Below are 16,196 nucleotides of genomic sequence, written 5' to 3'. Positions count from 1 at the left end.
TGAATGGGGGTGGAGTGGGGAGGGGGCTAGGCACGAAGGCACTACCTCCCATCCTGCCCCACAGACTCAGGACCGTACCTCGTCCAGGGGCACATTTCGGATGGGCGTGCCATTGATTTCCAAGATCCGGTCTCCGACGTGGATGGAATTCTTCACATCTGGGCTCATGCAGCCCGGATCCACTCTGTGGGTAAGGCAAGGGTCAGGCCAGTGCCCACCTGTCCCTCAGAGCCCCAACAGGAAACCAAGGCAAAGGGCACCAGATCCAGGGTGAGCAGGCGGAGTATTCTACTTCATGTGACTGGGAAGTAGCAGATGGCCAGAACACCGAGTTAGTTCTGGTTTCAGGGGAGGAATTCTGTAATCAATTACTGATGTCTGCCACAGGTGTGAGCTGGAGAAAGGTGGCGCGCTTGTAGGCACTGGCCACCCACACAAGATGCTCAGCTGTTCCCATTCAATGGACCATTGTCTCCACCCTGGGGGAACAGATCTATCTATCCTTCCAACTCCCAGGTATGCTTGGTCTCGATTTTTTTTTGGAGACAGAATCTCACTCTGTTACCCAGGCTGGAGTGCAGTGGCACAATCTCAGCTCACTGCAGCCTCTGCCTCCTGAGTTCAAGCGATTCTCGTACCTCAGCCTCCTGAGTAGCTGGGATTACAGGTGCACACCACCACACCCAGCTAATTTTTTTTGTATTTTTAGTAGAGATGGGGTTTCACCACATTTCCCAGGCTGGTCTCGAACTCCTGAGCTCATGCAATCCGCCCGCCTTAGCCTCCCAAAGTGCTAGGACTGGCCGGGTGCAGTGGCTCACACCTGTAATCCCAACAGTTTGGGAGGCCAAGGCGGATGGATTACTTGAAGTCAGGAGTTTGAGACCAGCCTGGCCAACATGGTGAAACACCATCTCTACTGAAAATACAAAAATTAGCCGGGCGTGGCAGTGGGCGCCTGTAGTCCCAGCTACCTGGGAGGCTGAGGCAGGAATTGCTTGAACCTGGGAGGTGGAGGTTGCAGTGAGTCAAGATTCTGCCACTGCACTCCAGCCTGGGTGGACAGAGCGAGACTCCGTCGCAAAAACAAAGTGCTAGGATTACAGACATGAGTCACTGCACCTGGCCTGCCTGGTATGCTTGGGGCAGATGAGTGCCTTGAGTCCCAAAAAGGTCCCGGATTAGTGGCTTCGTATCTGACTCCCAAACTCGCCCTGCAAGAGGAGGCCAAGCTCTATTGCTCCTGCATTGGCAGGAGGGAGCTGGCAGCTTGCCCCGAGCCACAATTGCAGGGTGAAGACGGGAAAGAGACCCTCGATCAGTTACCCATAAGCTAACTCACAAAAAGACCAATTTGCCAAATTTACTTATTTCTTTTAACTCTTCAGTGTTAGGGACCTGGTTTTCTTTTCTTTTTTTTTTTTTTTTTTTTTGAGACAGAGTTTTGCTCTTGTTGCCCAGGCTGGAGTGCAATGGAGTGATCTCGGCTCATTGCAACTTCTGCCTCCCAGGTTCAAGTGATTCTCTTGCCTCGGGCTCCTGAGTAGCTGGGATTACAGGCATGTGCCACCACGCCTGGCTAATTTTGTATTTTTAGTACAGATGGGGTTTCTCTATGTTGGTCAGGCTGGTCTTGAACTCCTGACCTCAGGTAATCCACCCACCTTGGCCTCCCAAAGTGCTGGGATTATAGGTGTGAGCCACCACGCCCGGCCTGGGACCTGGTTTTCATTTTGCCTCATAAAAGCTTTTTAGGGAATGCTCACTTTGTCTCTGCCCTAGGTCCTGGAGATGGAAAAGGGGATGGGGGTAAGGCAGAGAGGAGACTGAGAACTTTAAGAAAAACAGGGCCAGGTGTGGTGGCTCATGCCTGGAATCCCAGCACTTTGGGAGGCCAAGGTGGGAGGATTGCTTGAGACTAGGGGTTTGAGACCAGCCTGGGCAGCATAGCAAGACCCCATCTCTATGACATTTTTTACAGAAAATTAGCTGAGCATGGTGGCACACTCCTGTAATCCCAGTTATTTGGGAGGCTGAGGTGGGAGGATCACTTGAGGTCAGGAGTTCGAGACCAGCCTGAGCAAAATAGTGAGACCTCACCGTTACGAAAAGTAAAAAATTAGCCAGGCATGGTGGTACTGCCTGTAGTCCCAGCTACTCGAGAGGCTGAGGCAGGAGGATCGCTTGAGCCCATGAGGTCGAGGCTGCAGTGAGCTATGATCATGTCACTGCACTCCAGCCTGGGCAACAGGGTGAGACCCTATCTCAAAAAAAAAACCAAGCAAACAAAAAGACTATTCTCGTATGGGGGAGAAGCTCTTCCTTACAGTAACAAATGCAGAAGGAAGAACAGAGTTAGAAATTCAGCATTTGGTAGCCACCCTAGTAATAATCGCTACAGGCAAGAATCATCAATAGATGCTCAAATCATTTGGGGAAGGGTTTTTGGGAACAGGATATTTACGGACTCAAATCTCACAAATGGTTTATTGATGACAAAGGGAAAAAAATCCTTACAGTACAGAAAAAACAAGTAATCAAAGTGAACATCCTCAGCAAAGGGCACACTGACATCATATGTCTCCCGGCAAGATCCACTCGGAAGGACAGAGGATCACTTATGCAGTATCAGGCCAAACCCGCAGAGCCTGTCTCCCTAAGAGGAAACATCAGTCAAACCCAAATGCGAGGGCGGGTGCGATGGCTCACGCCTGTAATCCCAGCACTTTGGGAAGCTGAGACGGGAGGATCACTTGAGCCTAGGAGTCTGAGACCAGCCTGGGCAACACAGTGAGACCCTGTCTCTCTTTTTTTTTAAAAAAAAAAAAAAAAGGAAAAACATTTTACTTTAATGACTGGCCTGTACACTTCAAAAATGTCAAGATCATGAAGGGCAATGAAAGGCTGAGGAAATGGCCAGGCGCAGTGGCTCATGCCTGTAAACCTGGCATTTTGGGAGGCTGAGGTGGGTGGATCATTTGAGGTCAGGAGTTCAAGACCAGCCTGGGCAACATGGTGAAACCCCGTCTCTAACAAAAATACAAAAATTAGGCATGCATAATGGTGCACACCTGTAATCTCAACTACTTAGGAGGCTGAGGCAGGAGAATCACTTAAGCCCAAAGGCGGAGGTTGCAATAAGCCAAGATTGCACCATTGCGCTCCAGCCTGGGCAACAAGAGCAAAATTCCGTCTCAAAAAAAAAAAAAAAGAGATACTGATGAGACATGACGATTAAATGCAATGTTGATGATAGACTGGACTGTGGATGAGGGGGAGATTGCTATAAAGGACAGTTCAGTAGTTCAGTATAGAGACAACAGGCAAAACTTGAATATGGTCTGTGTATTAGATAATGGTATCAATGTTACATTTCCAAAATGTGATCACTGAACTATAAGATACAATTGATAATTACATAACAGAATGCCTAGCCAGGCGTGGTGGCCCGTGCCTGTAGTCCCAGCTACTTGGGAGGCAGAGGTGGGAGGATCACTTGAGCCTGGGAGGTTAAGGCTGCAGTGAGCTGTGATCGCATCACTGCACTCCAGCCTGGATGACAGTGATACTCTGTCTCCAAAAAAAAAAAAAAAAAAAAAAAAAAAAAAGAGAAGGCCCTTCTTTTGAGAATATTTAGCATATTTGTGGGGGAGTCAATGATCCCTGCAACTTACTCCCAAATGATCAATAAATAACAACATGTACATATATGTACAAATATAAACAAGTCACTAAACATGTATATGTATCTGTATCCATATATGTATATATAGAGAGGCACACATATAACTCCCAAATACGGCAGTTACGAATTGGTGAACTTTGGTGAAGGGTGTGTATGTATTCAATGGACTTATTATTTTAGCAAATTTTCTATAAATCTGCAAAATGTGAAGATGAAAAGTTGAAAAAAACCAAAGAAAATATTTTCATTGATACGGGCTTTGCATGCATATAACCTTAAAAATAAGCCAGGCATAGTGGCTCACGCCTGTAATCCTAGCACTTTGGGAAGCCAATGTGGGAGGATCGCTCGAGCCCAGGAGTTCAAGACTAGCCTGGGCGACACAGCAAGACTCAGTCTCTACGAAAAATTAAAAAATTAGCTGGGTGTGGTGGTGTGTGCCTGTAGTCTCACTACTCAGGAGGCCGAGGTGAGTGAATTGCTTGAGCACAGGTGTCTGAGGCTACAGTGAGCTATGACTGTGCCACTGCACTCCAGCCTGTATGACAGAGCAAGACCCTGTCTCAAAAATTGTGTGTGTCTATATATATATATATATATGACATACATATATAAATTCCTTAGAATCTCACATCCTCTCCCTTGGTTTGCTAAAGCAGCAGGTGGCCTGGATAAATTAGACCTTCCTTAAAACGCTGCTATACACAAAATGAAAAGCGGTCAACTAAAACCAGTTTAAAACAAATAAGTAAATCTTTGGCAAGTTGGGCTCTTTCTGGGAAGGGTGTGGCTCTTTGCAGAACTGGGATGTTCCAGATGTTGGCTGGGCAGAATGCTTACCCAGTGAGGCAGACAGGGAGGAGACATCATTAACTCTCTTCTTCATTTTTATTTTAGAGATAGGGTCTCGCTCTGTCGCCCAAGCTGGAATGCATGGTGTCATCATAGCTTGCTGCAGCCTCCACCTCCTGGGCTCAAGCAATCCTCTCACCTCAGCCCTCCAAAGTGGCTGAGATAACAGGCATGAGCCGCTGCACCCAGCTGACTGTCTTCATTTCTAAAATTCTGCCTGGATTTCAGGGACCAGCTGCAGCCTCTGACTCTGTGGGGACCTCCCTTGGCCCTCTGGTAAGAGCCGTTGGTCTGGGAGTTTCCTCATCTCTTTCAAGCAGCTGTCTGCTCACTCATGTATGTAAAGCAGCTGCTGGCTTGGCTGATGTCAAGGGATGGAGACACACAGTCAAGCCCAGTATAATTTTCTGTCCCCAGGGCCACCTTCACATCTCAACAGTGCCTATGCTGTGCCAGGCACCTGCCAGGTGTACAAGAAACATTCACTGCGTCAAATGAAAGCTAGCACTTGGTAGGGCCGGGCGCGGTGGCTCACGCCTGTAATCCCAGCACTTTGGGAGGCTGAGGCAGGCGGATCACGAGGTCAGGAGACTGAGACCATCCTGCCTAACATGGTGAAACCCTGTCTCTACTAAATATAAAAAAAAAATTAGCCGGGCATGGTGGCAGGTGCCTGTAGTCCCAGCTACTCGGGAGGCTGAGGCAGGAGAATGGCGTGAACCCAGGAGGCGGAGCTTGCAGTGAGCCAAGATCACACCACTGCACTCCAGCCTGGGCGACAGAGCGAGACTCCGTCTTGAAAAAAAAAAAAGAGAGAGAGAAAGCTAGCACTTGGGCCGGGCATGGTGGCTCACACCTGTAATCCCGGCACTTTGGGAGGCCGAGAAGGGAGGATCACTTGAGCCCAGGAGTTTGAAACGAGCCTGGCCAACATGGTGAAACCCTGTCTTTACTAAAAATACAAAAATTAGCCACGTGTGGTCACCTGTAGTCCCAGCTACTCAGGAGGCTGAGGTGCAAGAATTGCTTGAACCTTGTGGGTGGAGGCTGCAGTGAGCTGGTATCACACCACTGCACCCCAGCCTGGGCGACAGAGTGAGACTGTCTCAAAAAAAAAGAAGTGACCAATTGCCCAAAAGTGGAAACACTGCATGCTACTTCTCAAGGTGTCAATAAAGACGCCACAGAAATCTTAGAAAGCTCCAAGGTATCCAACTCCCTCATTGTTCAAACAGACCCCCAAAGCCTAGAGAGAAAGCAGCTGCTCAAAGTCACACAGTAATCTAATCTTTATCAGCCCTGCCCCATTTTTTTGAGACAGGGTTTTGCTCCACTGCCCAGCCTAGAGTGCAGTCGTGCAATTATAGCTCACTGTAGCCACAACTTCCTGGGCTCAAGAGATCCTTCTGCCTCAGCCTCCCAAGTAGCTGTGACTACAATGTTGCCCAGGCTGGTTTCGAACTCCTGGCCTCAAGTGATCCTCCCATCTCAGCCTCCCAAAGTGTTTCGATTATAAGTGTGAGCAACCATGCCCAGCCTTTATGTGTTCAGTGATTTCACCATGCCCGGCTAATTTTTAATTTTTTTTTTTTTTTTGTAGACATGCAGGTCTCGCTATGCTGCCCAAGCTGGTCTCAAACTTCTGGCCTTAAGTGATCCTCTCACTTTGGCCTCCCAAAGTGCTGAGCTTACAGGTGTGAGTTACTGCGCCCAGCTTCTTCACTCATTCCTGACTTGGTTTCTCCTCTTTCTTGTTGGATCAGACATGGACTAAAGAAAACGTCTTTTTATTTTTTGAGTGTGTTTTTTTTATTTTTATTTTTTTGATACAGAGTTACACTCTTGTTGCCCAGCCTGGAGTGCAATGGCAGTCTGGGCTTACTGAAACCTCCACCTCCTGGGTTCAAGTGATTCTCCTGCCTCAGCCTCCCAAGCAGCTGGCACTATAGGCACATACCACCATGCCTGGCTACGTTTGTATTTTTAGTAGAGACGGGGTTTCACCACATTGCCCAGGCTGGTCTCGAACTCCTGACCTCAGGTGATCCACCCACTTCGGCCTCCCGAAGTGCTGAGATTACAGGTGTGGGCCACCACGCCCGGTTGAAAATGTCTTTTTATTGTATCTGGCATTTGTAATGGTATTCAGAGGAATGACTGGGCCAGAAATCTGGCAAACCAGGTTGTCAGAACTGGGCCCCATCTGTACCCAAACACTCGCCCATTCATTTTCAGGGCCCCCAGTGCCAGACTCTGCCACCCACATCAACAGCCATAGCCACACCGACGGCAGCCTCGGCAGGCCGGCCACTCACCCCTGGACGCGGACGGTGTGTGAGTGTTCGGTGCCGCAGCCCGGTGGGCCGTGCGGGGGGTCGATGGAGACTGAAAGTCCACGCTTGCCATGAGATGAGGCTGGGATGGACACCAGGGTGACGGTGTGGGGCAGGTGGGAGCCGGGGGAGTCAGGCAGGATCTGCTCGATGACGGGGGTCACCACAGTCTGGTAGTAGCAGTGCCCGCTGCAAGAGCCGCCGGGGTGGGAAGAAAAGAGTGTCAAGGGCGTCATCAATTTCAGCATCTCTGCAGCCCCCAGCCCCAGGCTCTTCCCCCAATCCCTTCCTTTTTTTTTTTTTTTTTGAGATGGAGTCTCACTCTGTTGATTACAACACTGCACCCCAGCCTGGGTGACAAAGCAAGACTCTGTCTCAAAAGAAAAGGAAAGCTAGCAATTGTCCAAAAGTGCAGTGGTGTGATCTTGGCTCACTGTAACCTCCGCCTCCTGGGTTCAAGCGATTCTCCTGCCTCAGCCTCCTGAGTAGCTGGGATTACGGGCACGCACCACCATGCCTGGCTAATTTCTTATTTTTAGTAGAGACGGTTTCACCATGTTGGCCAGGCTGGCCTCAAACTCCAGACCTCAGGTGATCCGCCTGCCTTGGCCTCCCAAAGTGCTGGGATTATAGGGGTGAGCCACTGCACCTGGCCAGCTTTCTTTTCTTTCACTCCTCCTATGGAACTGGGAGCAGGAACTGTGAGTGCCTAGCCAGCCCTCATCCCTCTGAGTCATTCGGGTCTGTCTACTCGCTGTGATCCTGTAAGGCGGCCAGGACAAGGCCTGAGGATAAATCCAGTTCAGGAGGAAGTCATTAAAAGCCCATCTGGGATCAAGCCACGTTGTCCTCTAATCCAGCTTGATCAGTGTTGTATAAGAAAGAATCTGTCTGGGTTTTGTCCTGATTCCTGGGAGGGAGACTCTAAGTCCTTGGAATGGGGTATCTTTGTTATTCATGAGCCCCTCAGACTATTCCTGAGTTGATACTAATGAGATGACTCAGCCCCGCAAAGATACATCATGTGATTTGAAGAGGGTTGCAGCTTTCATCCAGCCTGACCTCCAAGAACGGGGGCTAGAGACTAAGCTTGATCATACGGCCAATGACTCAATCAGTCATGATGACGTAATGAAATCCCAATAAAAACTCTGGCTGCTGAAGCTCAGTGAAGCTTCCTGGTTGGTGATCACATTGATGTGCTAGGGGAGGGAGGGGAGATGCTTCTTCATTTGGTCGGAACTGAGCTGTGTCCTTCATAATAAAACTGGAATAAAAATGGAGGCTTTCCTGAGTTCTGTGAGTCTGTTAGCAAACGATCAAACTTGGCAGGGTCTTGGGAGTCCCTGAATTTGTAGCCAGTCGGTCAGAAGTGTGAGTGGGTTGGGGACCCCTGAACTTGTGGCTGGTGTCTAAAGAGGGAGCAGTTATGCTGGGGATGGTGTCCTTAACTTGTGGCATCCACCCCACCTCTGGTGGTTTGTGCCAGCACCATGCTGCAGTCATGGCCAGTAAGAAAGCTGACGTCTGAGGATTTTTTTTTTGAGACAGAGTCTTGCTCTGTTGCCCAGGCTGGAGGGCAGTGGTGCAATCTTGGCTCACTGCAACTTCCACCTCCCAGGTTCAAGCAAGTCTCCTGCCTCAGCCTCCTGAGTAGCTGGGATTACAGGCACCTGCCACCACACCTGGTTAATTTTTGTATTTTTAATAGAGATGGGGTTCCACCATGTTGGCCAGGCTGGTCTTGAACTCCTAGCCTCAAGGGATCCACCCACCTCGGATTCCCAAAGTGCTGGGATTACAGGTGTGAGCCAGCATGCCTGGCCGTCTGAGGCTTTTTCACACTGACTTCTGTGTGTTATTTCTCACTTGTTTCCATGCCGGGATGGGAAAGGACATATGAACATTTGCCCCAACAAACCTCACCCCATGGGAAAGGGCAGGAGGCCCGGGTGTGGGAGAGTCAGCACCCTTGCAGATCTGTGACACAGGTGGGCCTCCCAGGCTCAGGGAGGGGCCAAGGCACTCACCAGTACAGCTTGGAGTGCTCCACCAGCGTGTAGGTGTCCCCGTCGCCGATAAAGGTCCCACACGTGAGGCAGATGAAACACTCGGGGTGGTACTTCAGCTCCCCAGCCACCTGGTGCGGGGGTGAGGAGGGAACAGCCCAGCTCAGCAGACCCAACAACCCCCACAGATCCTCCCCTAGGCCTCTTCGAAGGGTGTCACCAAAAAAACAACTGCGGGGACCTGGCTGGCCAGCTGCTGAGCTCCTGGACAGAGCTGGCTCCATAGATGGGGGCGCTGAGGGATACTGACAGACAGTCAGGCTCAGAAAGCAGCTCCAAAGACCAGCAAAAAGGAGACCAGGAGAGACGATGATGGGAGAGAGACCTGGAGCATGGGGTGTGCTTGGATACCCCCACCCCAGGTGAGTGTGCAAGGCAGGGGGCGCTCACCATAACCAGTCCCTTGGTGATTTGCTCAGAGCACCCATGGCAGGACTCGCCATAGCGGGCCCAGTAGTCCTTCTTGCAGAAGAGCTGCCCATCCTTCTCATAGTACTGGTGCGACAGGGAGGCACTGCAGTCACAACACCTGCAGGAGAGGGGCCGGGCTGAGATGTCCACTCCCGCCCTCCTCCACCTCACCTGGGCCCCTGCCTTGGCTATAGGCACCTTTGTAAGAATTAGAACAAGTATTCTTTTTGTTTGCTTTTTGAGACGGAGTCTTGGCTCTGTCGCCAGGCTGCAGTGCAGTGGCTTGATCTCGGCTCCCTGCAACCTCTGCCTTCCGGGTTCAAGTGATCCTCCTGCCTCAGCCTCCTGAGTAGCTGGGACTACAGGCACACACCACCATGCCCAGCTAATTTTTTGTATTTTTAGTAGAGATGGGGTTTCACCATCTTGGCCAGGATGGTCTCGAGCTCTTGACCTCGTGATCCGCCCACCTTGGCCTCCCAAAGCGGTGGCTCACACCTGTAATCCCAGCACTTTGGGAGGCCGAGGTGGGCAGATCACTTGGGGTCAGGAGTCCGAGACCAGCCTGGCCAACATGGCAAAACCCAGTCTCCACTAAAAATACAAAAACTAGCCAGGCATGGTGGTGGGCACCTGTAATCCCAGCTACTCGGGAGGCTGAGGCAGAAGAATCGCTTGAACCTGGGAGGCAGAGGTTGCAGTGAGCCAAAATTGTGCCACTGCACTCCAGCCCGGACAACAGAGTGAGACTCTGTCTCAAAAAAAAAAAAAGAAAAGAAAAAGCAAAATGGAGGAGAATCCCCAGGTGTGCAGGGTCATCAAAGCCAGGGTTCGCCTGTTTCCTCACTAGAGGCTACCAAGGAGGCCTGGTTGGTGGGGCCTTGAAGGGCAGATGGGGAGGAATGCCAGGCTGTAGGTGCCATAACACAGGCCAGGGTTAGACCTACATTCCCGGCTTTTTCCCAGCCAAGCATCCTGGTGGGGTGGGGACCAGCAGCCCTGCCCAGCCAGGATGAACAAATATAGAAATGTCAGTCTGGGATGGGCATGGTGGCTCATGCCTGTAATCTCAGCACTTCAGGAGGCGAAAGTGGGAGGATCACTTGAGGCCAGAGGTTTGAGGCCAGCCTGGGCAACACAGTAAGACCCCATCTCTTAAAAAAATTATTAAAAAATCAGCCAGGATACAGTGGGTCCTGTACTCCCAGCTACTAGGGAGGCTGGGGAGGGAGGATCGCTTGAGCCCAGGAGTTCAAGGCTGCAGTGTGCTATGATTACACCACTGCACTCCAGCTGGGTGACACAGCAAGATCCTCTCTCTAAAAAATAAAATAAACCAAATGCGGGTGCCCCAGTGAACCCGCAGGCACACATGTGCCCCCCTGGGTCCTGCTGTGGGGGGGCATGTCTGGGTCAGGGTACAGACCGACACAGAGAACAGGCTAGGGGGTCCGTCCCGCTCTGCCACTCTTTGGGTGCTATGGGTCGGTCACACAGGGACAGAAGAACCAGGCTCCAAAGGGCCACAATCTAGGAGAGAGGCAGGTAGGAAAGACTGGGACCTGGATGAGATGAGGGACCTTAAGGGCTGTTTCCTACCCAGGAAACTCTCCACAGCCTGGGGCCTGCATGGGTATCACTCATGGGCTGTCTGCTAATGCTAATTAACTGTAACTAGGGAACTGGGGTTGAGGAGGGGAGTTCAGCAGTAAGCTGGTGGGACACTGTCCCTTTAAGAGGATCCAGCCACTTCCCCTTTGTCTGGGAGCCTGGGGGAAGGGGTGGGAGTAAAGGGGGAGCAGAAAATGCCAGGGTTTGGAAGCATGTGGGTGAGGGGTGCATCCGGGAAGGGAGGCCTGGTGCATTCCTCCATGGGGGTGGGTAATGCGGAGGCTGGGCCACCGGAGGTGGTGGCGGTGGCAGGGGTGGCAGGAGACGCGACGTCAGGGTCACTGCCCCACTTGGTGCACAGCAGGGGGCCGGCAGTTCACCGGATCACCGCGGGGGTGGGGCGGAGGACGGAAGTTGGTGAGGGGGGTGGTCTACAGGGCACCTCCCGTCCCAGGGCTCTAACCTAATTAGAAAGGGAAAGGAGTGCTGCAGCCGGGAGGCCAGGCCGACTTTGGGTCCTGCCCTCGCAGAAGCCCCCACGCCTGGTGCAGACCAATGACTCGCTTCCTGCCCTTACACCGATCACACATGACCTCGGTCACAGGGGTGCCACATCACAGGAGTGCCCCTCACTCCTGCCTGCAGGAAGCAGGGCCCCCGCATACCTCTGCAGTGGGCGGTGGGTGGGTGGGGGATTAGGAATTGCTGTAACCAAGTGTCCCCATCCCGGGGAGGGAACGCTCTTCCGCAACCTGGAAACTGCTACTGGTCCATTCACTCGCTCACGCAGAAACTCACAAACCTTCATCACTGTTGCTCACTTTCAGCAGCTGTGAAAGACCCGGCGGTGATGACTCACCCGAGGGTTTGAGTGCACTTGGCTTCCCTCCGGTCACCACTTCCTTGATGCCTGTTCTACCAGACACTAGGTCTGCCCACCAGTGTCTGCCACTGACCTGCCAGCTCCCCGCGGCCCCAGGCTGGGCATCCACAAAGCTTGGCCCAGGAGAGAGCATAAGTGATTCCTGCCGGCGAGGCCCCCGCTGTGCACCCAGCATCCTCAGAACTGCCCCGAGACCCCGTCTCTGCCTCCATTGCAGACAGGGCACCCAGGCCTGGCCCGGGCTGACTTGGTGGCTCAGTGGCTGGGGCTCGGGGCCTTAGTGAACCTTTGTGGATGGAGAGCAAGCCGGAGTTCCTGTCCCTGCCCTTGCCCCTGCCCCGCCCCTCACCCCTCAGGCCTGCATTCTGGCAGGAGCTAGAGGCTGACGGGCCTGGCTCTCTTGAGTGCCCCACACAGAGTGCCTGACTGTCCCTAAGAAGGATGTCAAGGGAGGTGCGCCAGGTACTGAGGCTGTGCAGAGCTGCCCTGGGGACAGCCAGAGAGGAACTCCCTCGGGGGAGAGCCATGCCCTGGCCCCACTCCAGGGTACCCCTCCCTGAGAGCAGGGTAGGACAAAGCCAGACTGGGGCAGGAGAAGGGGGAGGCACCCGGAGGGCATGAAAGGGGTGCTCTGCAGCCCAGGTGGCTGGCTGGGCTGGGAGACAGCGGTGGCTTCCATAATGACAGGAGTGGAGAATCATCGCTCTACCCAGGGCCACATCCCTGGCCACCAGGTGTGAAGAAACAGCAGGTGGAAGACCGGCCTCATGGGGAGACTGTCCTGGAAGGACCCACAGCTTTGGCAGTGGCCTGCTCCCAGGCAGCAGCCGACGGTAACCAAGGAGTTTCAGTTCTGCCCCAGAGCCTGGACCTAGGTGGGTCGGCTTCCAGCCCCAGGCCTTACACCAGGGGCCCTGCCTGGAGCCCGGGACAAATAGGGAGGGGGATTCCCACTTACTTAGCCCTCTGGAGGAAGCGGCGTCTTCTTGGGGCTGAAGCCAACAGCATCCTCTGTGGCTACACTGGGGGCTCTGGAGGTCTAAGGGAGGGCAGGGGTGGCCAGACCAGCCGCTTCCCCATCCTCCCTCAGGGGCTCAGGATTGGAGGCTGCAGAGGGTGGGGCCAGCGTGGCTGCAGCGCACAGGAGGAGGCTGCAGCCGCATGGGTGCCAGGGGACTTGGTCTGAGCCTGCAACAGGAAGTGGCTGAAGCACCCTTTGCCTGGGCTTTGGTGCGGGTGGGGAGCGAGCGATCTAGGCTTGGACCCCAGGCAGGGAGCCTGTGGCCCGTCCCTGGCCCTCAGTCCTGAACACACGCTGTAGGCTCCTCAGCCTCGGCCCTGGCAACGGCACTGAAGGCCTCAGGCTTCTCTGGGGACAGGGACAAGCTCAAAAGCAGCTGCCTCTTCCACTGCTGCCCCCAAGGGAACAGAGGTCGACTTCCTGTGGACAGTTTGTCCTTGCCAGAAAGGTCCCCTGAAGAAAGGGAGGTTGCATCCCGCCGCTGCTCCAACCCCACAGGCCAGCAGCATGCTCAGCCCTCCTTGCCCAGGGCCAGCCCACCCAGCTGCCAAAGAGATGCTACCAGGGCTGCGGCAGCCCTGGGGGTTGTGCACTGGAGGCTTCCTGGAGGGGACCTCGCAGAGGCAGTATCTGAGCCAAAGGGAAGCCTGGACCAGTCCAAGCCTGGTCATAACCTTCCGGGAGGCGGGGCCTGCAAGGGGGCAGGGCCTGCAAGGGGCTGGGAGGTCAGAACACAGAAAGGGGCAGGCCCCGGAGTGACAACCCTCAGGGCTAATACCAGAGGTCCCATGGGCCTGCAGCAATTGTCCCACTCTACAAAGAGGGGCAGCATCTGGTCCCGGCTGAGCCCTCCAGCAGCCTGCAGGCCCCCATCACAGCACTTATGACCCTGTCTGTCCTATCAGCGTGGGACTTTCTCAAGAGCAGGGGCCAGGGGACAGGAGCAGCTCTCAGATGCTCAGGTTATGACATTCAAAGATGCACAGCTGGCTGTGCGCAGTGGCTCATGCCTGTAACCCCAGCACTTTGGGAGGCTGAGGTAGACAGATCGCTTGAGGTCAGGAGTTCGAGGCCAGCCTGGCTAACATGGTGAAACCCCGCCTCTACTAAAAACACAAAAATTAGCCAGGTGTGGTGGTGGGCGCCTGTAGTCCCAGCTACCCGGAAGCTGAGGCAGGAGAATCGCTTGAACCCGGGAGGCGGAGGTTGCAGTGAGCTGAGATCATGCCACTGCACTCCAGCCTGGGCAACAAAAGCAAGACTCTGTCTCAAAAAAAAAAAAAAAAAAAAAAAAAAAAAAAAAAAAAAAGCTGCACAGCCAACGGCACCTTCCACGGGGCCCACAAGGCTCTATGTACCCCTGGCCACTGACTGCACTCCCGCACGCTGGCTTTGTGGTCCTCAGTTGTGCCAACCACATTCCCACCCCAAGGCCTTTGCACATGCACCCCCCCCCACCCCCGACATCCTCTAAACACTGCTCCCTTCAATTCTGTCCCTTAAACATCACTTCCTGAGAGTGCTGTCCCCCAATACCTGACACTACATTTGTTCACTGAGTGTCTTGCCCACTAGAAGGCAGGGACCCTGTTGGTCTGGGAGGTGCGGGACTAAGCTGTGGTTACACTGTAGGCTCTGAAGCCAGGCTGCCTCGGTTCGAGTCCTGATTCTACTCCTCACGTGCTGTGAGACTTTTGGCAAGTGACTGAACTCCGCACCTCATTTGTAAAATCGCTTTTTAAAAATTGGAGACAGTGTCTCGCTCTGTTGCCCAGGCCAGAGTGCAGTGGCGTGATCACAGCTCACTGCAGCTTCGACATCCTGGGTTCAAGTGATCCTCCCATCTCAGCCTCCTGAGTAGCTGGGACTACAGGTACGCACCACCACGCCTGGCTAGTTTTTTTGTAGAGATGGAGTCTCACTATGTTGCCTAGGTTGATCTCAAACTCCTGGCCTCAAGCAGTCCTCCTGCCTCAGCCTCCCAAAGTGCTGGGATTACAGGCGTGAGTTACCAGCCTTGGCCTTAAAATCGCTTTAATATTGCCGGGCACGGTGGCTCACGCCTGTTATCCCAGCACTTTGGGAGGCTGAGGTGGGCGGATCACGAGGTCAGGAGATCGAGACCATCCTGGCTCACACAGCGAAACCTCGTCTGTACTAAAAATACAAAAAAAAAAAAAAAAAAAAATTAGCCGGGTGTGGTGGTGGGCACCCGTAGTCCCAGCTACTTGGGAGGCTGAGGCAGGAGAATGGTGTGAACCTGGGAGGCAAAGCTTGCAGTAAGCCGAGATTGCGCCACCGCACTCCAGCCTGGGCGACAGAGCGAGACTCAAAAAAAAAAATCGCTTTAATAAATAAATAGCACCCCCTTCCTGGGTTGTTGTGAGAGGGGCCTAATGCAGAGTGGGCGCGCCATAATTATTTGCAAGTGACTGACTCAGGGACCCTAAGAAGTTCCACTGGGAGGGGCATGCAGAGGGGCCAGGAAGGTGGAAATCACTGGCCACCTCCCCAGTGGGGCTGGAGGCTGCAGACCCCTCATGGCCTTATCACATTGCCCCTGCCCGAACACCTTCAGAGGGGTGAGGGGCCCTGGAACAAAGGTCTCAGTGCATGAAATGAGGTCTGGGCCGGGCCCAATGCCTCAAGCCCAGGGCCCGAGGGAGACTAAGCAGAGTCTAGCACCTTGGGCATCCCACTGAGAGCCAGCCTGGCTGTGGTCAGCCATGCACCCAGGTGAGCAGTGACCCCCTCTGAGCTGCTCTGCTCACTGTCATGCGGTGAGGACCACCAGCTTTGGGGACTGTTGGGAGTATCACACCCACAAGCCACGAGGTAGAAGCCATGGATCTTACTTCTAGTGGATCTTTCCCCATATTGAGACTTTTTTTTTTTTCGAGATGGAGTCTTGCTCTGTCACCCAGGCTAGAGTGCAGTGGCGCGATCTTGACTCACTGCAATCACTGCCTCTCGGGTTCAAGCGATTCTTCTGCCTCAGCCTCCTGAGTATCTGGGATTACAGGCGCCCACCAACATGCCCGGCTAATTTTTGTATTTTTAGTAGAGATGGGGTTTCACCATGTTGGCCAGACTGGTCTCAAACTCCCGACCTCAGGTGATCTGCCTGCCTTGGCCTCCCAAAGTGCTGGGATTACAGGCGTGAGCCACTGCACCTGGCTTCTTTCTTGTGTTTCACTACACCAGGGACAGCACAAACATGCCTCCTCCTTACTGCCCTGACCTGGGGACTCACCCCTCTCCTGGTGAGTGATTTGGGACAGGCCACTCCAAAGCCAGGTATGTGCATCCTGTAACACGGCTTCCCTCCTGT

At 53.4% G+C, this 16,196-nt stretch overlaps 1 protein-coding gene across 2 annotated transcripts in view; it reads right to left on the bottom strand.

Annotated features, from left to right (window-relative positions):
* LIMK1 (LIM domain kinase 1) overlaps window positions 1–16,196 on the bottom strand; it is a 38,746-nt gene that overhangs the window by 16,401 nt on the left and 6,149 nt on the right. The window contains exons 1-5 of one of the 2 annotated variants that reach the window (XM_055392744.2): window positions 12,803–12,937; window positions 9,330–9,468; window positions 8,901–9,010; window positions 6,853–7,059; window positions 79–184 (exon numbers count right to left, since the gene is read on the bottom strand). In XM_055392744.2, coding sequence (XP_055248719.1) covers window positions 79–184; window positions 6,853–7,059; window positions 8,901–9,010; window positions 9,330–9,468; window positions 12,803–12,852 — 612 coding nt within the window. In that variant the 5' untranslated portion in view covers window positions 12,853–12,937. Of the gene's footprint in view, window positions 1–78; window positions 185–6,852; window positions 7,060–8,900; window positions 9,011–9,329; window positions 9,469–12,802; window positions 12,938–16,196 lie in introns of those variants that run through there. The other variant, XM_031012713.3, reaches the window with a different exon arrangement.

The sequence above is a fragment of the Gorilla gorilla genome, chromosome 6 (genome assembly GCF_029281585.2).
Source record: "Gorilla gorilla gorilla isolate KB3781 chromosome 6, NHGRI_mGorGor1-v2.1_pri, whole genome shotgun sequence".
NCBI lineage: Eukaryota > Metazoa > Chordata > Mammalia > Primates > Hominidae > Gorilla > Gorilla gorilla.
The sequence above is the reverse complement of the archived record's forward strand: the minus strand, read 5'-3'. Positions and strand labels throughout refer to the sequence as shown.